The following is a 26,871-nucleotide window of genomic DNA, read 5'->3' on the forward strand; positions in this document are numbered from 1 at the left end:
CAGATATATGGCTGTCAGTGGGGGGCCAACTCAACATCACATAAAATCATATTTTTCGATGACATTTTGACACTTGTGTCGGGAGGTTGTGTTTCATTTTTGAATGAAACCACCTTCATTTATGCGATACAAAATTGGGTCAGAGAAAAATGAAAAATTGGTAATAGTCACCGGCGGATGGGAAAATACAAATGATTGATAGCAATAGCACTTGTGGAGGCAATTCTAAATAAAGTGTTAATGTTGAAACAAATCAAATTACAATAGAATAAGTTAAGGAGCGTAAAGTTCGGCTATGCTGAATTTGTCAAGTTCTTTGGAGAATTTATAAATATAAAGGGTGATTTTTAAGAGCTATAAAAAAGTTTTCCAAAAAAAAAAACATAAAATTCAGAAAAATGCCTGAAATCTTAATTGAATCGATTAAAGATTATTTCATGCTAATGTCGACCGTGACTGCGCCTCAATTGTGACTGCTCCGCTTAGTAATTTTGGCATACTCTTTCCAACACTTCGACCGGTATCTCACAAATATTGGGTAGCCCAAAAAGTAATTGCGGAATTTTTTAAAAAAATTAAACGCATTTTTAATAAAACTTAGAATGAACTTTAATCAAATATATAATTGCCATTTTGTTCGATAACCTTTTGCCATCTTCCTGGCAAATTTAGTATTCCACGCTCATAGAACTTCTGGCCTTTATCTGCAGAAAACTGAACCAAGTGCGATTTTATAGCCTCATCATTGCCGAAAGTTTTACCATTTAAGGAGTTCTGCAAAGATCGAAATAAATGGTAGTCTGATGGTGCAAGGTCAGGGCTATATGGTGGATGCATCAAAAGTTCCCAGCCAAGCTCACTCAGTTTTTGGCGAGTGACCAAAGATGTGTGCGGTCTAGCGTTGTCCTGGTGGAATATGACACCTTTACGATTGACCAATTCTGGTCGCTTTTCCTTGATGGCTGTATTCAATTTGTCCAATTGTTGACAGTAAACATCCGAATTAATCGTTTGGTTCCTTGGAAGCAGCTCAAAATATACCACACCCTTCCAATCCCACCAAAGAGACAGCATAACCTTCTTTTGGTGGATATCAGCCTTTGAAGTGGTTTGAGCTGGTTCACCATGCTTGGACCATGATAGTTTTCGAATAACGTTGTTGTAAACAATCCATTTTTCATCTCCAGTTATGATTCGCTTTAAAAACGGATCGAATTCATTGCGTTTAAAGTGGATATCACAAGCGTTGATTCAATTTGTTAAATGAATTTCTTTCAATACATGTGGTACCCATATTAAAATTGACGCCAAACAAACCAATGTAAACAAAATTTCGCGCACTTTTTTTCTAAAGCAAGCTAAAAGTAACAGCTGATAACTGACAGAAGAAAGAATGCAATTACAGAGTCACAAGCCGTTGAAAAAATTTGTCAACGCTGACTATATTACTACTATATTCCCGACAATTACTTTTTGGGCAACCCAATAAGTGCTTCTATGTTGTCTTCCAAGGCGGGCTTATCTGTATAGACATGAGCTTTAACACAGCCCTACAAAAAATAGCCTAAAAGCACGATCTAGGAGGCCAATTGACCGGTCCCCAACATTAAATAAAATGTTCACCGAACTCGCCTCTCAATAAGTCCATTGCTACGCATACTGTGTGGCATGTGGCACCGTCTTGTTGAAACCACATGTCATGCAAGTCAAGGTCTTGCATTTTGGGCAAAAAAAAAAGTGAAGTACGGTCCAATAATGCCACCAGCCTAAAAACCGCACAAAATTGTGACTTTTTCTGGATGCATTGGTAGTTCTTGCGATGCTTCTGGTTGATCTTCACCCCAAAATTGACAATTTTGCTTATTTACGTACCCGTTGAGGCGAAAATGATCGTCCATAAAATGGAAAAAGCGCGCGATGAACTTTCTTAACACAGCACGCATTTTGATAATAAAATTAAATAATTTGCAAGCGTTGTTCATTTGTAAGATGATTCAAGGTGAAATTATAGACCAAACTGAAGATGTTTGACAGTGAAACAAAACACGAAAAACGCGTGAGCTGTTGAGTGTTGCCAAAAAGATAATAGTTAAAAAATCACCCTTTATAATCTAAAAACAAAATAAACAAATGGCAAAGTATTAGTTCGGCTAGGTCAAAATTTAGATATTCACCACTATGGATACATAATTAGTCATTATACCCTACACCACTATTGTGGTATAGGGTATTATAACTTAGTGCATTTGTTTGTAACACCTAGAAGGAACGAAGAGAGATAGACCCATTAAAGAGTATACCGATCGACTCAGAATCACTTTCTGATTCGATTTAGCTATGTTCGTCTGTCTGTCTGTCCGTCTGTTTGAGCATGTCAAAATTTGTTACAGGCTTGCATTTCCTAGAGACGAAGCCTATTGAAATTGGAAAAAATCGGTTAAGATTTGGATCTGGCTCCCATATATATGTTTGTCTAATTTGCAGTAAGAATGCAATAACATGGTCATTTGTAAATCGATTCTATCGAAACATGGCAAGAAGACTCTCGGCTCTCGATGTTACTGGTGAATTTCATGGAAATCGGTTCACCTTTAGATATAGCTCTCATATTGGTATATATATGGCCCGATTTTAACTTCTAGAATCACAACAAGGGCATTTATTGACCAATCTTGCCAAAATTATACACAACGGTTTCCTTGATGACTACCACAATATCTGAGAAGTTTTCTCGAAATCGGTTCCGATTTAGATATAGCTCCCATATACGTATGTTCGTCCGATTTTGAGAAATATTGCAATAAAAGGCTCATTTGTTAACCGATTCTCTGGAAATTGGCAGAAAGGATTTTCTTATGGAGCTTAACATCACTGGTGAATTTCATAGAAATCGGTCCAGATTTAGATATAGCTGTCATATACGTATATCGCCCGATTTTCACTCCAAGAGCCACTGTAAGCGCATTTATTGATCAATCTTGCCAAAATTTTGTACAACGCTTTCCTCCGACTACCACAATATCTGAGAAGTTTTTTCGAAATTGTATTTGTGCGTGTGTTTCCAGCTAACTTTGTTTTTATGTGGCATGCGATACAGGCAGTTGCTTTGGTCAAAGTGGCTATTGAGTGCCAAATTTTGGATCTCACGCAGTTCTCTGATGCATACGCCTTATCTGCGTATCGCCTCCGGTCTTAAAAAATTCAGCGGGCAACCCATCGGCTCCTGCTGCGTTGGTCTTCTTTAGTCAGGTCACTGCTACTTGGACCTCATTCTGACTAGGAGGTACACACTCTATACCATTTCGATACCCTTGGTCATGCCTTGAGTTACTTGGGTGAGGTTTCTGGTACCGCAGTACGGATTTCTTGGCATTTTTCATGGTCTTAAAAAGTTCAGCGGGCAACCTATCGGCTCCTGCTGCCGCCTTGTTGTTTTTCAGTCAGGCCACTGCTACTTGGACCTCATTCTGACTAGGAGGCACACATTCTATACCATTTCGACACTCTTGGTCATACCATTAGTTTCATGGGTGAGGCTTCTGGTACCCAAGTAGGGATTTCGTAGCATTTTTCATGGATTGCGACTGTACCACTATACCTGATAGAATCGATTAGGTAATAGAAGTAACATAGACATGTATACGGATGGTTCCAAACTAGATGACCAGGTGGGCTTTGGGGTGTACTCTCAAGAACTTGGACTGGTCATATCGAGAAGGTTACCCGACCACTGCAGTGTGTATCAAGAGGAGATTTTTGCAATTAAAGAAGTGGTGGAATGGCTAAGATGTAATCTCAGCCAGCAGTCATTAAATACCCGGAGAATGTATTTCTAAATTCAAAAATCCCCCTCGACTTGTGCAGGTCTCTCAACGAGATGGCTGAACAATTCAAAATTAACCCGTTCTGTTCTGTGTGCCGGGCCACAGAGGTATCCCAGGGAATTGTAGAGCTAACGAGCTTACGAGACTAGGAACTACCTTACACAGTCCAGGGGAACTGCGATGCCTCTAGCGACATGTAAGCTAAGTCTTCAGGATCAAACCCGAAAGGCAAAAAATGATAGATGGTAACAAAGTGGTGTGCTGCCATCGGCACAGTCTTGGATTGACGAAACCCTAGTATTGCCATCTGGAAGATTTTGTTACACGGAAAAAGCTAGAGGACAGAGTGGCCCTGCCAGACCATAATACGGTCCTGCAGGTCAATCCCATGGCAGCCGATTGTACGTACCGGATTGACCCGATGAAGTCCTTCATCGGCAAGGGCTGCCGCCTCAGTGTACAACACACTGCTACAACAACAACAACGGTCCTGCAGGCGGAGATCCGGGCGATCACGGAATGCGTGAAGTGGTGTGGTGCTAATGCGAGGACGCCGAGTGTGAACATCTTTACCGACAGTAAAATTGCCATAAGGGCAATAACAACTAGGACGGTAAGGTCACGAACAGTCTTACAGTCTAAGAAGGAGATTGACGCCTTCTCTGAGGATGGGAAAATCCGCATCGATTGGGTGCAGGGCCATAACGGAGTAAGGGGAAATGAAAGGGCAGACGATTTGGCGGTGAAGTCCAGAGGACTGCCGTCAATAAACTTGGTTTACCTAAAGCCTTTCGGGTCAACGCAGTCCAAGTTAAGGGAGTGGGCGTCAAATGCGCATGCAACATTGTGGAACAGCGAAACGGTCGGTAGGACGGCGAAAATCCCTAGAGAGGAACCAGATCGTGAGAAGACGAATCTATTACTGAAAGGGAACAAGAAGGAGGACAGTATAGCTATTGGTATCATAACGGGACACATAGGACTTTGAGCTCACTTATGTAAAATCGGTACGGCAAGTGATAGCATGTGTAGGGCATGCGGGTGAAGATGATGAGACGTTGGAGCATTTCCTTTGTCATTGCACGGCTTTCGCGTCCAACAGATACTGGTTCTTATTTGGAGATACAATATCAGACATGAACCAATTTAAGGGAGTGGTATTGAAAACAATTAAGGAATTCCTAACATAAAATTTTCTTTTTAGAGGTTACTTTATAGTTTTAGAGTGTATGTCCATAGTGACATGGGACGGATTAATATTGGGTTGCCCAAAAAGTAATTGCGGATTTTTTAAAAGTAAATGCATTTTTAATAAAACTTAAAATGAACTTTAATCAAATATATAATTGCCATTTTGTTCGATAACCTTTTGCCATCTTCCTGGCAAATTTAGTATTCCACGCTCATAGAACTTCTGTCCTTTATCTGCAAAAAACTGAACCAAGTGCGATTTTATAGCCTCATCATTGCCGAAAGTTTTACCATTTAAGGAGTTCTGCAAAGATCGAAATAAATGGTAGTCTGATGGTGCAAGGTCAGGGCTATATGGTGGATGCATCAAAAGTTCCCAGCCAAGCTCACTCAGTTTTTGGCGAGTGACCAAAGATGTGTGCGGTCTAGCGTTGTCCTGGTGGAATATGACACCTTTACCATTGACCAATTCTGGTCGCTTCTTCTTGATGGTTGTATTCAATTTGTCCAATTGTTGACAGTAAACATCCGAATTAATCGTTTGGTTCCTTGGAAGCAGCTCAAAATATACCACATCCTTCCAATCCCACCCAACAGACAGCATAACCTTCTTTTGGTGGATATCAGCTTTGGAAGTGGTTTGAGCTGGTTCACCATGCTTGGACCATGATCGTTTTCGACTAACGTTGTTGTAAACAATCCATTTTTCATCTTCAGTTATGATTCGTTTTAAAAACGGATCGAATTCATTGCGTTTAAGGTGCATATCACAAGCGTTGATTCGGTTTGTTAAATGAATTTGTTTCAATACATGTGGTACCCATATTAAAATTGACGCCAAACAAACAAATGTAAACAAAATTTTGCGCACTTTTTTTCTAAAGCAAGCTAAAAGACACAGCTGATAACTGACAGAAGAAAGATTGCAATTACAGAGTCACAAGCCGTTAAAAAAAATTGTCAACGCCGGCTATATTACTATTGGATTGCCCAAAAAGTAATTGCGGATTTTTCATATAGTCGGCGTTGACAAAATTTTTCACAGCTTGTGACTCTGTAATTGCATTCTTTCTTCTGTCAGTTATCAGCTGTTACTTTTAGCTTGCTTTAGAAAAAAAGGGTAAAAAAAGTATATTTGATTAAAGTTCATTCTAAGTTTTATTAAAAATGCATTTACTTTCTTTTAAAAAATCCGCAATTACTTTTTGGGCAACCCAATACTATATTACCGACAATTACATTTTGGGCAACCCAATATCTGCACCCTCTTTTCAACCTAACCTAACCTAACAGAGTGGGTTAGGTTAGGTTGAAAAGCTGTGGCACAGCGTTCGGACCCTCTATAAAAAGGAGTCCTATTATCATTGAGCTTAAACTTAGATCGGACAGCACTCATTGATATGTGAGAAGTTTTCCCATGTTCCTTAATGGAATGTTCATGGGCAAATTTGTATTTGCATGTCGAAATATGGGGCAAAGTGTTTGGGGAACCGCTACACCCCCAAAACGGGATTATGTGTCTCGAATGAAAGGTCTTTGGGAGTAGAGCAAATTAACATTCTCTTTCGGGATCAAATATCTGGAGGTGAGCCCCATACCCAAAACACCACCCTATCTGGACATATTAACTGACTACGGTAATATTCGATACGATTGAAATAAAAGATATGTGATAGTAGACAACGAATCTGATATCTACTTTCAGGGCAACGTGCCTTGATGGCCACCCCAACCCAAAGTATTTCAAAACCGGTCATATTATTCGACCATGGCAATAGGGGGCTTAAATGATAGGTATTTGGGAGTAGATCACAAATAATCACATTGGTCGCGATATATCTGAGGGACCGTACCAACCCAAAACAGGACTTTATTACCGACCGTGTCAATATAGGGCTCAATTACAATATAAGAGAAAGAAATTAAAATTTCCTTTCTTTAATGCGGACAACAGTTGTTAGACATTTGTTAGACTTGTAAAGCTACAACTTAAAGAATAATGCTTCCCGCTTTATTTTAATAAGATATTGGTGGGACAATTTTTAGCTTTTGCAAAATTTCGATGAATTTCTTTACTAAAATTAAACGTTAAATATATTTGCTAGAAAAAATTAAGCTTTTGGGAAATGCGATGAATTTTTGTGAAAATCCCATGTCGTCGAAAGTCTTTTTATTATTTCGTTTACATGCTACCTTGTGACCTATCTGCGGGTCAAAACCTCACAGACCATTCCAGTTTAATCTTCTCTGACATTGACAATGTGCCGTTGACACTTTTCTTTTTAAAACAAGTTCCACCTGCGAATTTATGCACTACGGTCGTTGTCGTTGTCAACTACAACAGAGATGCGGTCAATGCGGTGTTAATTAGCTAAGACTTTGAAATTAATATGACTATGTTCATTAGCAGCAACGTCGTGGTGCCCCTGCCGCAACGGCAGCCATTGGGCTCCACCACAATTGTGCCGGTTGGCTCCATGAAATACGATTTTTACCATCACAGTGTGCTGACAGGCGTTATCTTTTGAGAAAGTGTTAAGGAAAAGTAAATGTAAAACTAAAAAATGACAAAAAAAAAACATCATACAGACGACTCGTATTTGCATTGTAATACTAAGCATAAGATGCTGTTTGATGTTTTCCATACGAATGCGAGAAGACAGAAAACGACCAACTTAAAAGAGGATGTTAAGTGAAGGCCACAACAGCATCTCACATGCAGGTTAAATTAAAATAAAGACAAAACACTGCATGTAATAATCTTATCATGTGGTTATACCCAAAGCGGATATTAAATTACATACACTATGTGTTAAAAGAAAAGCGCAAATGAAAGGCAATAGATAAATAACAAAGTTTTCGATAAGAAACTTCAAAATATATAATAAATTGAAACTTTAGCGTATAATACAAGCCAACGACCATGTTGGTCAAATTTATTTTATTTTATGGGCGGCCACTCAGTGACTTGGCCCTATCAGATATATATCAGATTTGTGTCCTACGCTGAAATACCTTTTATTTGAGCTCCATATTGCTAAGGTCAGCAAATACGTCCAATTTGGGGGGCTGGACAAGAAAATTGGACTTCAAATCCAACATTTTGAAAAGCGCACGAAAAGCAACTTTTGCCCTATACACCTGCAAAAGAGCCATTGGGAAAAGTTGGGGGTTTAGACCGCGTATCATGCATTGGATATATACTACAGTTGCCAGACCCATAATGCTATATGGTGTTGTGGTCTGGTGGACGGCGCTTTAAAAGTCCACCTACTGCTTAATACTCAACCGGATCCAAAGGATGGCTTGCTTGTTCATCACAGCCGCACTGAGGACGACACCCTCTGATGCACTGAATTTAATCCTACATCTAATGCCTCTGGACAAATTGAAGCGACCACTGGCGTGAGATTAAGGAAGCTATCTCTTTGGTCATATGGTGTCTACTATTGCTGACAGAACCCATTGGTACTTCGATATCCCTGGTAATAGAAGTTACGTTGACTTCTATACGGATGGCTCCAAACTAGACGACTAGGTGGGTTTTGGGGTGAACTCTAAAGATCTAGAACTGATCATATCAAAAAATTTACCCGATATGACCAGTTGTTGAGAGTCGTAACAGAACACAACATGCAAAATTTCAGCCAAATCGGACTAAAATTGTGGCTTGTAAGGGCTCAAGAAGTCAAATCGGGAGCTATATCATGGGAGCTACATCAGGTTATAGACCGATTTGGACCGTTTTTGGCACAGTTGTTGCAAGTCATTACAGAACACTGTCTGCAAAATTTAAGCCAAACCAAATTGCGGATTCCAGGTGTTCTAGAAGTCATATCGAGAGATCGGTTTATATGGAAGATATATCCAAATCTGATCCGATATGGCCCATTTGTAATCCCCAACGACCTACATCAATAGTTAATATCTATGCAAAATTTCAAGCTTTACGCGTTCGACGATGGACGGACATGGCTAGATCGACTCAGAATGACGAGACAATCAAGAATATATGTATACTTTATGGGGCCTTAGACCAATATTTCGAGATGTTACAAACGGAATGACTAGATTAGTATACCCCCATCCTATGATAGTGGATATAAAAATCAGTTTGTGTTTGTTTTTTGGTTTGTTTGTTTGTCTGTTCCGTATAGACTCAAAAACGACCAAACCGATTTTCTTGAAATTTTCACATAGTGATCCCGTTGTGAATTGGGTACTACAGTTTATGATATCATATGGGGGGGGCGGACCCTCCCCTTTACCCTAATTTTCAAAAACACCAGATCACGGAGATGGATGGTGCGATTTAAGCGAAATTTTGTATGTCCTCTTATAGTAACCAAAAAACCAATATTTGGTATATCTATATTTGGCATATCAAGCGGGTCTAGACAACATTCATGCAGACACGGTGGCAGATGCGGTAAATGGCTACCGGGTGAATATAGTCCTTGGAGAACGACCGCCTCCCATTGCACCTGAAGAAGCTAACCTCTCCCGGCAAACTAGAGTAGTTCTGGCTCAATTACAATCCGGCAGATGGAGCCGCCTCAACACCTACAGAGCAAGGATTGATGCCGACGTGCAAGATGTATGTCCTAATTGTAACCAGTGACCGCACAACTGCCCAGCCCGACCCACTCGACTCAGACCCAGATCCCTGTGGATGCACCCCACCTTGGTCGCAGAGTTCCTGGGTCTTGACACTCAATAGAATCAAGCAGACGTAAGATAAAACACAATAAACTGCTACAACAACAACAAAAAACAATATTTGCTAACCATATTTCGAGTGGGGAGCCTAGGCGGGTCCGTCCACCTCCAAAACCCACTAAATAAATATATAAACCAATCACGACAATAAGGGACTCAAATGAAAGGTATTTAAGAGCTGAAAACGTATTCGATATTCAATTTTAGGTGTTTGGGGGACCACCCAAGAAACCAAAACACTCCTAAATCGGACATATCTATCGATCATGGCAATGTGGGTCTCAAATGAAAGGTATTTGGGAGAGGAGCACGAAATTGATGCCCACCTCAAATTGATACCACTGATCGGGACCAAGTTTCTGGGGGTGCACTCTTTCCCAAAAATATCACAATGGCAATATGGGGCTCAAATAAGAGGCATTAGAGTAGATTACGAATCTTATATGCAAATGTAGGACCAAGTGTTTGGGGGTCACACCTCCCCAAGACACGCACAAATAGGACAAATTTATCGACCATAGTAATATGGGGCTGAAATAAATGGTATTTGGGTGTAGAGCACGAATCTGATAACCAAGTTTTCCCGAATGCGGTTTGTGGGCTGGTGGCATCATTGGACCGTACTTCTTCAAAGATGCTACATGACACACAGTACACGTAACAACGGACTTATTGAGAGGCGAGTTCGGTGAACATTTTATTTCAGGTTCGGGACCGGTCAATTGGCCGCCTAGATCGTGCAATATAACGACTTTAGACCATTTTTTTGTGGGGCTATGTTAAAGCTCATGTCTATACAGACAAACCCGCTTCAACGCATTGACGTATTGGAAGATAACATGGAAGCATTTATTCGTGAGTAACCGGCCGAAATGTTGGAAAGAGTATGCCAAAATTAGACTAAACGGATGGATCACTTGAGGCGCAGTCACGGTCAACATTTGCATGAATTAATCTTCAAACATTAAATTATATGGACCGTATTATCGATTCAAAATAAAGATTTCATGCTTTTTTCTGAATTTAAAGTGTTTTTTTTATGAAAAACTTTCCTATAGCTCGTAAAAAATCACCCTTTACTTTCTTGATCGTCTCGACGTGTCCGTCCGTCCCTCCGTCTGTGGAAATCACGTTGACGGTCGAAGGAATAAGTATATCCACTTAAAATTTTACAGAGATACTTGTGATTGATGTAGGTCGTTGGGGATTCCAAATGGGCCATATCGGTTAAGATTTTGATATAGCCCCCTATAAGCCAAACTACCCTAGAGGTATGAATTTGCAGCAGATCTGGCTTAAATTTGTCACAAAAACTTTTGTTCTGACTTTCAACACGCGTGCCAGGTATGATCCTAATCGGTCTGTAAACTGATATAGCCCCCATATAAACCGATCTCCGGTTATGACTTCTTGAACAACCAGAGGCCTGAATTTCCATCCGATGTTGCTGAAATTTGGCACAAAGACTTCTGTTCTGACACTCAATACCCAAGTCAAGTATGATCCTAATCTGTCCATAAGCTGATATAGCCCCCATATAAACCTATCTCCAGTTATGACTTCTAGAAGTACTAGAGGCCTCAATTTCCATCCGATCTTGGCTAAAATTGGCACAAAGACTTCTGCTTTGGCTCTCAACACCTATGTCAAGTAATATAGTAATCGGTCTTTAAACTGATATAGTCCCCATATAAACCGATCTCCGGTTTTGACTTCTTGACCCCTAGAGGCCTCAATTTCCCCCCGATGTTCATGACATTTGGCATAAAGACTTCTATTCTCGTACTCAACATCAAAGTAAAGTATGAACCTAATCGGCCTCTAAACTCATATAACCCCCATATAAACCGCCTCAATTTCCATCCGATTTGGCTTAAATTTGGCACAAAGACTTCTTTTCGGGCTCTCAACACCCAAGTCAAGTATGATCCTTATCTGTCCATAAGCTGATATAGTCCCCTTATAAACCGATCTCCGATTATGACTTCTAGAACTACTAGAAGCCTCAATTTCCATCCGATATTGCTGAAATTTGGCACATAGACTTCTATTCTGACTCTTAATACCCATACCAAGTAAAATTCTAACCGGTTTATAAACTGATATAGCCTTCATATAAACGGACCCTCCGTTTTGATTTCTTAAGCCCCTAGACGCCTAAATTTCCATCCAATTTGGCACAAAGAATTCTTTTTTGACTTTCAATATCCGTGCCAATTATGATCCTAGTCGGTCTTTAAGCGGATATAGCCCCCATATAAATCAATTCCCGGATCTGAATTCTTAAGACCCTAGAAGCCTACATTTTTGTCCGATGTAGCTCAAATTTTATACGCAAAGTACATTTTCACCTTCCAACATCCACACCATATCCCGCTCATATATTTCCGTATATAGATATAGCCCCACCATAAACCGATCTTCGGTTTTGACTTCTTGAGCCCAAAGAACCTGCAATGGTCATGAAATTTTGCACGGTGTATACGATTTCCAATGTAGTTGTTGATGTTGTAAGCTAACCGAACCTCACTACATTTTCATGTGTAGGTGGCGATCCTCGTCGAGCTCCTGTAGGTAAGCAAGCTCGTTCCGGTCCAAAGGGCTGATCGCTGAGGGAACAGTGTGGCCATTGGTTATTTAAAGGCGCCAATAACTCGCCTTGTCATATCGAGCATCATACGCACTCAGTATTTGGGCAAGAGCCGGTGCAGTCCGGCCTCCCACTGAGACTCTCCGCTCAATACCGCTGATTGTCCCCGACTGCAGTTGAAACTACTCAGTATAGAGCATTCCACTAATCGCAACCTGTGGACCTGAGTGGATCCGGTAGCTCGCAGCTAAGCTTCTCGTGACAGCAATGAACACCACACAGATGTGGTGTGTGGTGCTAACAGCTATCCCGCGTCGGAAGGACTTCCAACAACCGTGCCAAGTACAGTCCAAATCGGTCCATAACTTAATATATCTCTCATATAAGCCGATCTTTCGATTAGTCTTCTTAGAAGCTTAAATTTTTGACTGATGTGACGTAAAGTGTACATGAGTTCTTCAATTAAGTCCATTTGTACCGGAATCTATGGTGGTGGCTTCTCAAGATTCGGCCCGTCCAAACTTGGGACGTTCTTACTTGTTTTAAATACAATATCACAATGGGCCAGACTGGTCTCCGAGTGGACTCACCCTTCATAGTGGGCTACCCTTTCAACCCAAACCTATTTCTATTCTAAATTTATTTTTATACCCTCCATCATAGGATGGGGGTATACTAATTTCGTCATTCCGTTTGTAACAACTCGAAATAGGCGCCTAAGACCCCATAAAATGTATATATTCTTGATTGTCATGACATTTTAAGTCGATCTAGCCATATCCGTCCGTCTGTTTGTCGAAAGCACGCTAACTTTCGAAGGAGTAAAGCCAGGCGCTTGAAATTTGGCACAAATACTTTTTATTAGTGTAGGTCGGTTGGGATTGCAAATGGGCCAAATCGGTCCATGTTTTGATATAGCTGCCATATAAACCGATCTTGGGTCTTGACTTTTTGAGCCGCTAGAGGGCGCAATTCTCGTTCGATGTGACTGGAATTTTGCACGTGGTGTTATGGCATGACTTCCAACAACCATGCTAAGTATGGTTCAAATCGGTTCATAACCTGGTATAGCTGTTATATAAACCAATCTTGGATCTTGACTTCTTGAGCCTCTAGAGGGCGCAATTCTTATCCGATTTGGCTGTTATTTAGCACGTGGTGTTTTGGTATCATTTCTAATGTACTAAGTTTGGTTCCAATCGGTTCATAACCTGGCATAGCTGCCATGTAAACCGATCTTGGATTTTGACTTCTTGAGCCGCTGGAAGTCGCAATTCTCATCCGATTTGGCTGACATTTTGTATGAGGTGTTTTGTTACGGCTTCCAACAACTGTGATAAGTATGGCGTAAATCGGTACATCACCTGATATAGCTGCCATATAAATCGATCTGGGATCTTGACTTCTTGAGCCTCTAAAGGGCGCAATTTTTATCCGATTTGGCTGAAATTTTGCATGAGGTGTTTTGTTACGACTTCCAACAACTGTGATAAGTATGGCAATTTTCAACCGATTTGGCTGAAATTTTGTATAATGGCTTTTCTCATAACCTTCAACATACATGCCCAATATGGTCTGAATAGATCTATATCTTGTTACAGCTGCCATATAAACCGATCTTCTTGAGTCCGTCTCTACAAGGCGCAATTCTTATCCGAATGGACTGAAATATTACACAATGACTTTTACAATGTTCAGCATTCAATTCATTTATGGACCGAATCGGACTATAACTTTAACATTTTTTAATTTCAATAGGAAACTTTTCTCTAATTTAATTCCTATACAAAAACATTTTCTGAACTTTATGTCGATAGAATATAATTTTAAAAATTTGTTTTGAAAATCCCTTAATCTGCAAACTGGTAGTCACAGATTGGTCATTTGTTTTTCCCTTTTTGGTAAAATTATTATTCAGTTGATTTTACATACCTAAATTCTTGTGTAGCCTGGAAGCTTTCGTCGTCTGTTATGGAAAATACACACAGGAAACCTTCACCACTACGAAAGTAATTATCACGGATGGCAGCATAATCTTCTTGGCCGGCTGTGTCCAATATATCTATTTGTACTTCTTCGCCATCTAAAACAACCTGTGGAGAGAAACCAGAAAAAAAGTGAAACAATAAAATAAAAAAGTACGTAAAGAAGTCAAATTTCAAGATCTATCCATCAAATCTGTCTGAACTGGTTAACCCCTAGTGGATGGTATACAAATGGAAATAACATTTTACCCAACTGCTAGTGTGTGATGTTGGCGGCAAAAAGGATAGCGCAGAACCAATCCCTGATGATGGCTAGTCAGAAAGAGGTCCAAGTAGCAGTAACCCTACTGAAGAACAACAAGGCAGCAGGAGCCGACGGGTTACCTGCCGAACTATTTAAGACCGGAGGCGAGACGCTGATAAGACGTATGCATCAGCTTGTCTGCGCAATCTGGCTAGATTGGCTATAAAAGAATGGAGACAAAACAGAATGTGCAGGATGACACTACTGATACGCAGTATGACACTTGCTGATACGCGTTCCTCAGCAAGAATAGGAAAGAACTTCTCGGAAACATTTAATACCAAACGAGGTTTCAATCAAGGAGACAGCCTATCATGTGATCTCTTTAATATCCTGCTGGAGAAGACTATACGAGATGCAGATGTGATTAGATATGGCACACTAATACAAGAGAATACATGCAACTTGCCTATGCCGATGACATCGACATCATAGGCCGGTCACCGGAAGTAGTAATTGCAGCCTTTGAAAGAATCAAAAGGGTCAGTGAAAAAAGGTCTGGCAGTAAATGGTGGTAAGTCATCGTATGGATGGTTTCAACTCCCAAAACGCCTTGTACAACCGAGCAGATAAAGTAAATGGAGAAAGTTGGAAACCACAACTTTGAGATAGTCAGCAACTTTTCTACCTCGGTACCGCCGTAACCGAAACGAATGACACTAGTTTTAAGATAAAGCGAAGAATAACGCTGGCAAACAGATGTTTCTTTAAATTAAGTAAGCAGTTTAGAAAAAGGCCACATCTCGACAGACGAAGATTACACTATACAAGACACTGATACTACCCGTTGTTATATGGTTCTGAGGCATGAGTACTTGTGAAAACAAATGAGGCAGTACTTGGAGTGTTTGAGAGAAAGATTTGCGTTAATGGAGAATATAGGCGTCGTATGAACTACGAGCTGTATGACGACGATAACATAGTTATAAGTATCAAAATACAACGGCTACGTTGGCTAGGTCATGTTATCAGAATGGATGAAGAAGCTCCCGCAAAGAAGTCTTTTGAAGGCAAACACGGTGGTACCCGCAAACCGGGATGGTAAGTGGTGGGAGACACCTCGAAACTTGGTGTCAGAGATTATAAAATGAGCACAGAAGATCGAGGCGCTTGAAAAGCTATTCTGCAAATGCAAATTTTGCCCATGAACATTCCACTAAGGAACAGGGGCAAACTTCTCACATATCAATGAGTGCAGTCCGATTCAAGTTTTAAGCTCAATGATAAGGGGCCTCCTTTTTTTTAAAGCCGAGTCCGAACGACATGCCGCAGTGCGACACCTCTTTGGAGAGAAGTTTTACATGGCATAATACCTCACAAATGTTGCCAGCATTAGGAGGAGAAAACCACCGCTGAAAAGTCAGTCTCGCCAGAATTCGAACCCAGGCGTTCAGCGTCATAGGCGGACATGCTAACCTCTGCTTCCGGTGGCCGGTGGAAAGCTATTCTATGTTCGGCTAATGGAAAAAATATTCTGTCATAGTCAATTAAAGTAAAGTAAGTAAAGGATGATATACAAATATGATCATAAAATCCCCAGTAAATACTTTATTCACTTGTAACACTTACCTTTTTCCTATAACTATCTGCTTTGGTTGGCTCGTAGTCCTCAACGAATTCATCGTACATGAACTGTAGTGTGAGTGCTGATTTACCAACACCACCACTACCAACCATAATCACTTTGTGTAACGCGGGTGTTGCTGCTGGCTTTTTACTCATTTTGACTGAGATGCTGTGATGTATGCGTCGTCGTTGGTTTTGTAATGCTTTGTAACGTCACTGCCTCTCTCTTTCACTCTCTCTCTCTCTCTCTCTGCTTCTGGTTGTTTGTATAAATCTTCTAGGATCAATATTTTCTAAGTTTGTTGTGTATATAAAAATTGCGTCAGTTCTCTAAGTTGGTGCGGCTTGAGTTTCAGTACCAAATGGGTGTGGAAAAATACCCAAGGAATTACTGCAAAGAAAATGGAAAAAGCAAAGATATACATTTTATAGGAAATCTTATAAAAAATGTTTTAGCTATGGAGATACTATAAATACATAACAATGATTTAAACTTTCCATAAAATTGCAAAAATACCAAAAAAAAAACACACACACACATACATACACACTTATGTACGCAAGCAATAAAAAATTGGAATTCAATTTATAGATGTCTGCACAAAATCGATTTAATCAAAATTCAGTCAGTCTTATGGCATATGGCCAAATATATATCAACACCCCTGCCATCGTCAGCAGTAAACAGCTGGATGGACGGACAACCAACCTACCAAAAAGAAATATAATGGGAACCCCTACAGTTCTCACATCATCTACTCGTATGAAAACAAAAAAAAGTACGCAGCAAATCTTGGCAAAACTATTGCCAGACAGTAGATATGTATAATTGAACGTATTGCGAAATGTCCATATTGTAATTACCAGACAGACTCTGTATCGGAACTATGCCATTTACTACAATGGATGGCGAGTCAAACACTTCCACCCGTCCGTCCAATCAGTCATTCAAAGCTGACAACAAACTTTACGGCAATTTTAGGCGTCACAAAAACTTGTTTATGAATGAAATTTCAAATTTGAATAAATTAACGGTGCAGGCGTTTAAAACCCCAAAATAAGAAAACTATGGTGATAGTTTGGCTTGGTGATAAATTGGACAAGAAAGGAAAATAAAGAATTTAAAATGGAATAAGTAATCGGAAGAAAAAAGAAAATATATAAATAAACCAGTAAGGAAAGGCAAAAGTCGGGCGGGGCCATTTATATAATACCCTACACCACCGACTATACGTACTTCTTTCCATACATGGAACCTATGTTGAAATCTATTCAGACTTTAATTTGCATACCTTTTGAAATATTGAATAGAACCTTGTAAGATTTTCTTACGATAGGACCTAAATTGTGGCTACTACAGCCTTAAGGAGCCATATCGGATGAAAGATATATGTCAAAGCTATATCTAAATCTAGACCGGATTTGATGAAATTTCGCACACGTAGTGGGACGTTAAATAAAATGTTTCCTTCGTAATTTTGTAAAGATGGGTCAAAATTTAAGGCTTCCACACCCTTAAAAGGCCATATTGGATGAAAGATATATACGGGAGCTATATGTTAATCTGGTCCGATTTTGAAGAAATTTCGCACACATATGAGGACGTCAAAAAAACACCTCATGATAAATTTCTGTAAAGATCGGACCAAAATTGTAGCTTCTACAGCCTTGAAAGGCCATATCGGATGAAAAATATATATGGGAGCCAAGGATGTAGACAGGCTCGGGCCAGAGCCCCCAACAAAATGATTTTGTCTAAAGAAAAAAATTAAATCAAATTTATTCTAAACAAAACTTTTATTAACATTTTTTATAATATCAAAATTTTATATTTATAATATTCTACAAAGACAACATTTTGCTGTGGCCAGGGCCGCCTTAAAATTATTTTTCTTAAGGACAAAATTGTAATGAAATTCTTAGTAAAAACAAAATTTTAATAAAATTTTTCTAAAAAAATTTTAAGGATATTTTTCTAGAGACAAAATTTCAGCGTAATATTCTCTTATGACAAAATTTCAGCACGTGCCTTATTGTTTTAAGACAAAATTTCTTTAAAATTATCTCTAAAGACAAAATTTTTATAAAAAAAAATCATTAAATTTTTTCTAAAGACTACATTTTAAGGAATTTTTTTAAGGCTAACCTTCAGCGAAAAACTCTCTTAAAACAACCTTACCTCGAGATTATTTTTTAAAACCAAAATTTAAATTTTAACATTTTTAAACTTTTTATGATGCTTATCAAATAAAATTTTCCTACATTTTTTCTATTGACAAATTTCAATAAATATTTTTAAAGACAAAATTTTGACTCATTACGCCTGACCCTCGATTCCGTTGTCCGATTTTGATGAAAATTTATCTCTATATATAAAAAGAGACGCGTGATTGACTGACTGACTGATCAACGCCTAGCCCAAACGGCTAAAGTTAGTCATGAAATGTGGCACGAATGTGGGTCTTGGGTCGTAGGCTTGCGATAAGGCGGGGTTTGGTGTTATTCGTACATTTAGGTATTAAAAAGTACAAAATGGTGACTTTTTACCTAAAAAAGGTATTAAAAAGTACAAAATGGTGACTTTTTACCCAAAAAAAAGGTACGAAAAAGATGAACTTTGCATAGAACGAACGGATAGAACTAGAACTTCGAAATTTGGCTTAAATGATTGTTGTTGCGAAATAAAAGGGGTAGATAGAAAAATATGAAGTAATGGAAACGGAAGAAACGTACGTTTGGTACCGTATTTGGTACTATTTCATACTTTCTTTACGGATTGAACTAGACCTCTGCAATTTACTATGTAGATTCTATTAAGTTCCTGCACCGAACAGCTATCACAATTTTAAAAAAAGGGGGTATCTTGAAAAATTTTACAGTAAGAAGAATTTGACAATTTTCGATTTTGAAAAAATGTGGGGTGGGCCCCCCTCCCCCCAAAAATAAAATCCTGACTACGTCTCTGATAGGAGCTATATGTAAATCTGGCCCGATTTTGACCTTTTGCGAAAAACAAAACTAAAAAATAAAATAAAGAAATGCAAAAAAAAAAAACAAAATAAAATAAAAAATTAAAAAAAATAAAATAAAAAATTAAAAAATATAAACACACAAAAATAACGATATACAAAAAAAGAATAAATAATTAAAAAAAATTAAATAATTATAAAATAACCCTTTTAATAATTAAAATAAAATCAAAAACAAGCTAAGAAAAAAAATATATAAATAAATTAATAAAAAATAAATAAAAAGAATAAAAATAAATAAAAAATACACATAATAAAAACAAATAAAAAATAAACAAAACAAAACTAAAAAAAAAATTATACAAAGGTATTTTATTAATATGAATAATAAAAAACAAAAGCTTAACAAATAAGAAAACAAAGAAATGAAAAAAAAACAGGGGATAAAGGATAAGAATTGCGGCCTCCTAGAGGTTTAAAAAATCAAGATCCCAGATCGGTTTACATGGCAGCTTTATCAAGTTCGTGCAAAATTTCAGCCAAATCGAATGAGAGTTGCGCCCTCTAGTGGCTCAAGAAGTCAAGATCCCAGATCAGTTTAAATGGCAGCTATATCAGGTTATGAACCAATTTAAACCATACTTAGCATAGTTGTTGGAAGTGATACCAAAACACAGCAAATTTTCAGCCAAATCGGATAAGAATTGCGTCCAAGATCCAAGATCGGTTGTTATGGCAAGATCGGTTTATATGGCAGCTATATCAAAACATGGACCGATATAGCCCATTTACAATCACAACCGACCTACACTAATAAGAAGTATTTGTGCAAAATTTCAAGCGGCTGACTTCACTCCTTCGAAAGTTAGCGTGCTGTCGAAAGACAGACGGACGGACATGGCTAGATCGACTTAAAATGTCATGACGATCAAGAATATATATACTTCAGATATGAACAAATTATAAAGCCTATTCCTCCTTCCTGACCGTATTCATAATCTACTCCCGAATACATTTCATTTCAGTCCCATATTGTCATGATCGTCCAATAAACCTATTTTAAGGGTTATGTGGCTGGGGCGGGCCAGTTACTTGGACCCAATTTTGAAAATGAAATTCGTACTCTTTTTTTATATATAAGATATCTTCCTTTTAACGATAACATATCTTCCTTATAACGATAAGAAAATCGACAAACAAACGAAAACAATTTGATTTTTATTTATAAGATATCTTCCTTATAACCCGATCTGCCAAATCCGATTTCTGAAGGGCGGTGAAGAACCATTTTCCACTCAGCACTCAAAAGTCGACTACTGGAAAATCCTATAAGGCGGCATCAAATAAAATAAAAAAATACTAAAAAGTATTTTTTTGAATAATTTTTATGACTTAAATGTCCTTTACCATTAAAAATTATATGTGATTAAAAATATTAAATTTTTCCACACAGATAAAAATAATTTTGAAAAACAACAACTTTGGTCGAAAAAAACAACTACGAAAATTGTTAATTTTCCTGCAACAGTTTATTTTGAATCTCATCGACCCAAAGTACAAATTTGTTGTAGAAAGGCACTCTCTGCAAGCCAACATATAACAAAAGCAACAATATATCCATAAGCAAGGCATAAAAACCATCTAACTAGCCAACGCATGTGCTTATGCTTTGCTTCGGGTGGTGTGGTGTTTTTGTTTTCTTTGTTCGGCGCCGCTTTGTCTCGTTCGTTTTACTGCTGCTACCCTTAATGACAAATTTTAATAACTTTGCTGTCGCAGAGAATTGAACTCATGATCTTAGTCTTGCACGCATCCCCATCATGATCGGTAGTCTTGCACGCATCCTCTAGCCTACCGACATCATTTTCTTTATGGTTATGAATCAAATAAATCAATGCACAGCAATAAGTGTCTCAAATAAGCTTAAAAAAAGGTAAAAACCACTCTAAAAAATTTTTTCTGAATACGATATTCATTCATATTTTTTATGCCGAATTTTCTATAAAAATTTAATGAAAAAAAATAAAAAAAAAACCTTGGTTTGCAAGCCATGAATGAATTTTTTGAAACTCCACTAAATTTCAATAATTTTGTTTGTCAAGTCTTTTGTAGAGTCTTACTTACGTACTTCAACAAATAATGTCTTCGATTCAATGCTAAAATTCGTTGAGAATTTAAAGTTTCACATACAAATTTGGTGGTTGATTTTTTTTATGTTTTCTACTAAAGTCGGAACGTTCACTACTGTTACATGCTGAACTTAGGAGCACTTACCCGCTCAATTATTTTCTAGTTTGTTATGCTTACTTTAATTTTTGTTTTAACTTGGCTTACCTTTTTTTTCCTTACCATATACTTTTTTAACTTTTACCAAATGCAACTTTTTATGTAACTTTCATTGTTTTCAATTCAGTCTCTTTGTAATCTATATTTGATTGATTTCGATCAAATTTTTGAGTGTCCAATGGCCAACCACCACCATAAACATCATAAAAATGTTAAATAACCAAAAGCATCACGGATTTTAATTCATTAAAATGTCTTTTGTCTGTCAATCAATTTGAGGCATTGTGTAACAAATTGTGTTAAATATGTATTATGCACTGATAAAGTGAACAATCGATCGAAATCAGCATTTTTTAACAAAAAATCAAACACAAAAAATTTGTTATCTTTATGTGCAATTTCACACGTTTTCATTTAAGGCTCTGCATGTAGTTAGTCCCAAGCGTGTTGTACTACAATTTGTTGACTTAAAAAAAAGACTTGTACACACACACATGTACCACAAACGTAGATATTACAAGACAACAACAAAAGAAAACAAAAATATAGCAATAAAAAATCTAAACACAAAAGTTGAATGAACTTTTGGCTGAATTATATTTTATACAAAGAGCTTTAGTCACTTTTTACAAAATAATTTGCAGCTGCACAAAGTCAAGACAAGCTGAGAGTCACCATCGTCGTCACCATGTGCGAGAAAAATGGTAACAAGCGAACACAGATAGATGGGCGGTGTTAAGCAGTGATGCCCTTATAGCGTTTTTTGCATTCAACGAAAATCAAATTTTAACGAAATTTTCCACAAAACCTAATTTCGACCAAATTATGAGCATACATTTTCTTTAACAACAAAATTTTGACGAAATGTTCTACGAAAAATTAATCAAACAGGTTTGGCACCCAAAACGTACATGTATCATATTCAGGATCCAAATTAAAATAAAGCAAAAATACGACATCTAAACTAGGTATCAGAGAAGCCACCTCACTCCAAAATTAGAGGCAGTGTCTTAATCTTATTTATAAAAATCAAATTGTTTGTTTGTATGTCAGTTTGTTTGTTCCATATATACTCCGAAGGGGGGCGGACCCTCCCCCTTACCCCAAAATTACCACCCAAAAATAAAAGTGGACAAAATGGGTATCAAATGAAAGGTATTCGGGAGTAGAATACAAATTTGATATCAAAATTTGAATTCAAGTACCAAGGGGGCTGCCTCGACCCCAAGACCCCTTCAAATAGGTATATTGGACGATAATGACCATATGGGACTCGAATGAAAGGTATTCGGGAGTAGATTACGAATATTGTCGGGAAGGAGAAATAGGCTATATAATTTTTTGATATATGAAGGGGGCGGACCCTCTCCCCCGAAACCCCAAAAACATCACCCAAAATCAAGGTTGACCAATCGGGACAGTATGAGTATCAAATGAAAGGCAGTAGAGGGAAGAATACAAATATGGTATTATAAGTTGCGTCCAAGGAACCCAGTGGCCACTCCAACCCCAAAAGATCCCCAAACAAACATATTGAACGTACATATCAATATGGGACTCAAATGAAAGATATTCGATAGAAGACTACGAATATGACATAAAAAATGATGTCTTAGTATTTGCGGGTCGACCCACACCCAAGAGGCCTCCAAAATGGGAATTTTACTCGATCATAGCTATATAAGACTCAAGTGAAAGGTATTTGGGAGTTGATAACGAATATGACATGAATCTTTGTGTCCAAGAATCTAGGTGGCGTCTTACCTCCAAAAATCCCCTCCAATAGATTATTTGACCAATTAAAACAATGGGGGATAGATATTTTCGAGTAGAGTGCGTCATTCAAATAGGTAAACAGGACTTTTTTTTGTTTCTTCCATATAGACTCAAAAACGTCTATATGGAACAAACCTTAAAATTTGCACAGATTGTGTAGGTTGGTTTGGAAGAAAACATAGGCTATATACTTTTTTGATGTCCGAAGGGAGGCGGACTCTCCTCCTTACCCCAAAAGTACTACCCAAAAATAAAAGCGGACCGATCGGGACCTTATGGGACTCAAATCAAAGGTATTCAAGAGTAGAGTACGAATTTCATATTCAAAATTGGGTTGAAGTATCTGAAGGACCGCCCCAACCCCAAAACTCCCTAAAATAGATTTATTGGACGATCACGACAATATGGGGCTTAATGTATTTGGGAGTAGATTATGAATATGGTAAGGAAGGAGGAAAATGCTTTATAATTTGTAGATATTTAAAGGGGGCGGACCCTACCCCGTTACCCCATCCAAAATCAAAAGTGGACCGATAAGGACAATATGCGGATCAAATGAAAGGTATTCAAGAGTAGAATACGAATATGGTATTAACAATTAGGTCCAAATACCCAGGATGTCGCTCTAACCCCAAAACTCCTCCAAGCAGCAAAATTGAACGTTCCTATCACTATGGGGTTCAAAAGAAAGGTAATCAGGTGTATATTAGGAATCTGGCATACAAAATAAGGTCGACGCATAGGGAGATTTGGGTGTAGATTACGAATATAGGAAAAAATATAAGTCCATATAATGGGAGAGGCCCCCACCCCCAAAAACCTCCCAAATGTTCATATTAACCAATCATGGCTATATGGGATTCAAATGAAAGCTTTTTGGGAGTAGTTTAAGAAGTAGTTTATTTGACCCATCATGACTTTATGCTACCCAAATGAAGGCTATTTTTGAGAGTAGAAAAAGAATCCAGTTTTGGGGCCAAGTGTTTGTGGGTAAGCGCCCTAAAGCACTTATTTCCCAAACATATCAATATGGTCTCAAATGAAAGGGATTTGGTAGTAAAATACGAATTGGATACCTATTTTTAGGGTAAAGGAGTGAGTGCCAGACCCAGCCCCAAAACGCCCTCCAATTCCTACATATTCATCGACCATGGCAATTTTGGGCTTAAATGAAAGGTATTTGAGAGTAGAGCACGAGTTTGACATCCATATTTGGGCGGAATGTCTGAGGTGCCATCCCACCTTCGAAAAGTACTCCCCGTCAATCACGATAATTTAGGGGAGACATGAACCAGGACTTTTTTACCGACTATGGCAATATGGGGCTTATATAAAAAATATTTGAGAGTATAGCACGAAGCTTATATTAAAGGAACAAGTGTCTGGGTGGCCACCTCACTTCCAAAATACACCCCAAACCGGACATATTTGTTACCCACTACAATATAGGAGTCCAAAGAAAGGTATAAGGGAGTTGAGCAAAAATTTGCCCATAAACATTGCATTAAAGAACAGGCACCAACTTCTCCCATATCAATGAGTTATGTCCGAATCAAGCTTAAACTCAATGATGAAGGACCTCCTTTTCACATAACTTCTATGCATGGCATAGTACCTCACAAAATTTTGCCAACATAAGGAGGGGATAACCACCACTTAAAATGTTTCCAATGTTGTCGCCAGGATTTGAATTCACGCGTTTAGCATCATTGGCGGACTTACTTACCTCTGCGCTTCAATGACACGATTTCGAAATCCACATTTGGGGCGAAATTTTCCCATCTTAAAAATCTACTACAACAGGACTTATATATCGACCATTGCAATTTAGGGCTTAAATAAAAGGTATAAGAGCGTTAAAGAAGGCGCTGCGAAGCGAGCCCGGTTCGGCTAGTTTTTTACATAAAATCCATTTTTATTTTTTCCAATTTTTTTTTTATTTTGCATTTATATTTCATCATTCTACAAAATCTTTATAAAGATTAACATTTTAATAGTTTTGTTAAATTGCAAATTTGGCAAATTTAGTTTGCTGGGGCAAACTTCTCACAAATCAATGAATGCTATAAGCGACCTCTTTGTTATAGCCGAGTCCAAACGGCGTGGCGCAGAGCGACACCTCTTTGGGGAGAAGTTTTTACATGGCAAAGTACATCAAAAATGTCGCCAGCATTAGGAGGGAATAACCACCACTGAAAATTTTGTTGACGTTCCAGCCATGATTCGAACCCAGGCGTTCAGCGTCATAGGCGGACATGCTAACGCTACGGTGGCCTCCGGTTTTGTTCAATTAGAGCTTTGAAAATGCTCTACATTTTGCACAAACCACATTACATGCCCTTGGCAACACTGCTTGCTGGCAAGTACCACCTATCTCTGCATCAATATTCAAGCCATTCAAAGTACAACCGAATTCACATAGAGGGGCTTACAAGCAAACCTACCTTCATACCTATTTACACTCTGTCGCTGTAGCATTAACATGATGACGTTTGTGAGAAATATAGAAACTCCATTTAGTCACACATGTGTATCACTCACTCAATTCTGTTCGCTGAGACAAAGAGGCAGAGTGTGGAGGAAAGGTAGGATGGATACCAACGGCAACGGTATAGTGGAAATTGAAGATTAGTTTATTTCTTTTTCGCTTTTGGCTACTTTTTGCTGCTGGTGACTGACTTCCATAAATAACCCAGTTTATGAAGTTGGCGCTCTTTTTTCTATGTACATATTGGTGTCATATTTTTATTTATCTTTTTCTCTCTTTTTCAAGCGAAAAAAACCTCTGGAGAAACATACAGGGTGGCTGATGAAAGCCGCTACCAAAAAAAAATGTAATAACTTTTTTTCTATTTAATAATAATAATTTAATAATTAATTTAATTAATTAATTAATTAATTTAATTAATAATAATTTAATAATTAATTTAATAATTTAATTTAACATGAATAAAAGAAAAATGTATTCCATACACCGAAAAAAAAATGTAGCAATATTCATCATTGTAGCAATATTCATCAGCCAATAAATAAAAAACCCCGGAATTGGTTCAAATTATCATCAGGTTTGAGTGTATGAATATGTAGTTAAAAGTGTATAGTGATGCAGTCGCCATTGTCAATGTTTGAATACATAAAATGTAGTTTCAATTCATTTCAATAATTGACTAACACTCGACAAACCACTCCTAGTTTTCTCATTTCCTACAAATCGTCATAAGTTAAATAATACATACTCAACCATAATTGGAAAGGACTAATTAATGGGTAAATATGGATTTCGAATAATATATAGACCTAGGGACAATTTATAGACTTAAGAAAAAAAACCAGAAAGGTAAGCCAAAAGTCGGACGGAGTCGACTATATAATACCCTACACCTACCCCATAATTATAAATTTTGAATCGGTTTATATGGCAGCTATATAAGGTTATGAACAGATTTAGACCATACTTGGCACAGTTGTTGGAAGTCATAGCACAACGACATATACAAAATTTCAGCCAAAGTGGAAAAGAATTGCGCCGTCGTGGACTCAATGAGTCAAATCAGGAGATCGATTTATGTGTCAGCTATATCAGGTTATGAAGTGAATTAAACCATACTTGACACAGTTGTTGGAAATCATATTAAATCAACGTGTGCAAAATATCAACCAA

The 26,871-nt window shown here is 38.0% G+C and overlaps 1 protein-coding gene across 1 annotated transcript in view; it reads right to left on the reverse strand.

The window, feature by feature from the left end:
* The window catches only part of LOC106096005 (ras-related protein Ral-a), a 112,319-nt gene that overhangs the window by 34,406 nt on the left and 51,042 nt on the right, over window positions 1–26,871 (reverse strand). The window contains 2 exon segments of the mRNA XM_013263507.2: window positions 14,257–14,417; window positions 16,183–16,570. Coding sequence (XP_013118961.2) covers window positions 14,257–14,417; window positions 16,183–16,335 — 314 coding nt within the window. The 5' untranslated portion in view covers window positions 16,336–16,570.

The sequence above is a fragment of the Stomoxys calcitrans genome, chromosome 4 (assembly GCF_963082655.1).
Source record: "Stomoxys calcitrans chromosome 4, idStoCalc2.1, whole genome shotgun sequence".
NCBI classification, from domain to species: domain Eukaryota; kingdom Metazoa; phylum Arthropoda; class Insecta; order Diptera; family Muscidae; genus Stomoxys; species Stomoxys calcitrans.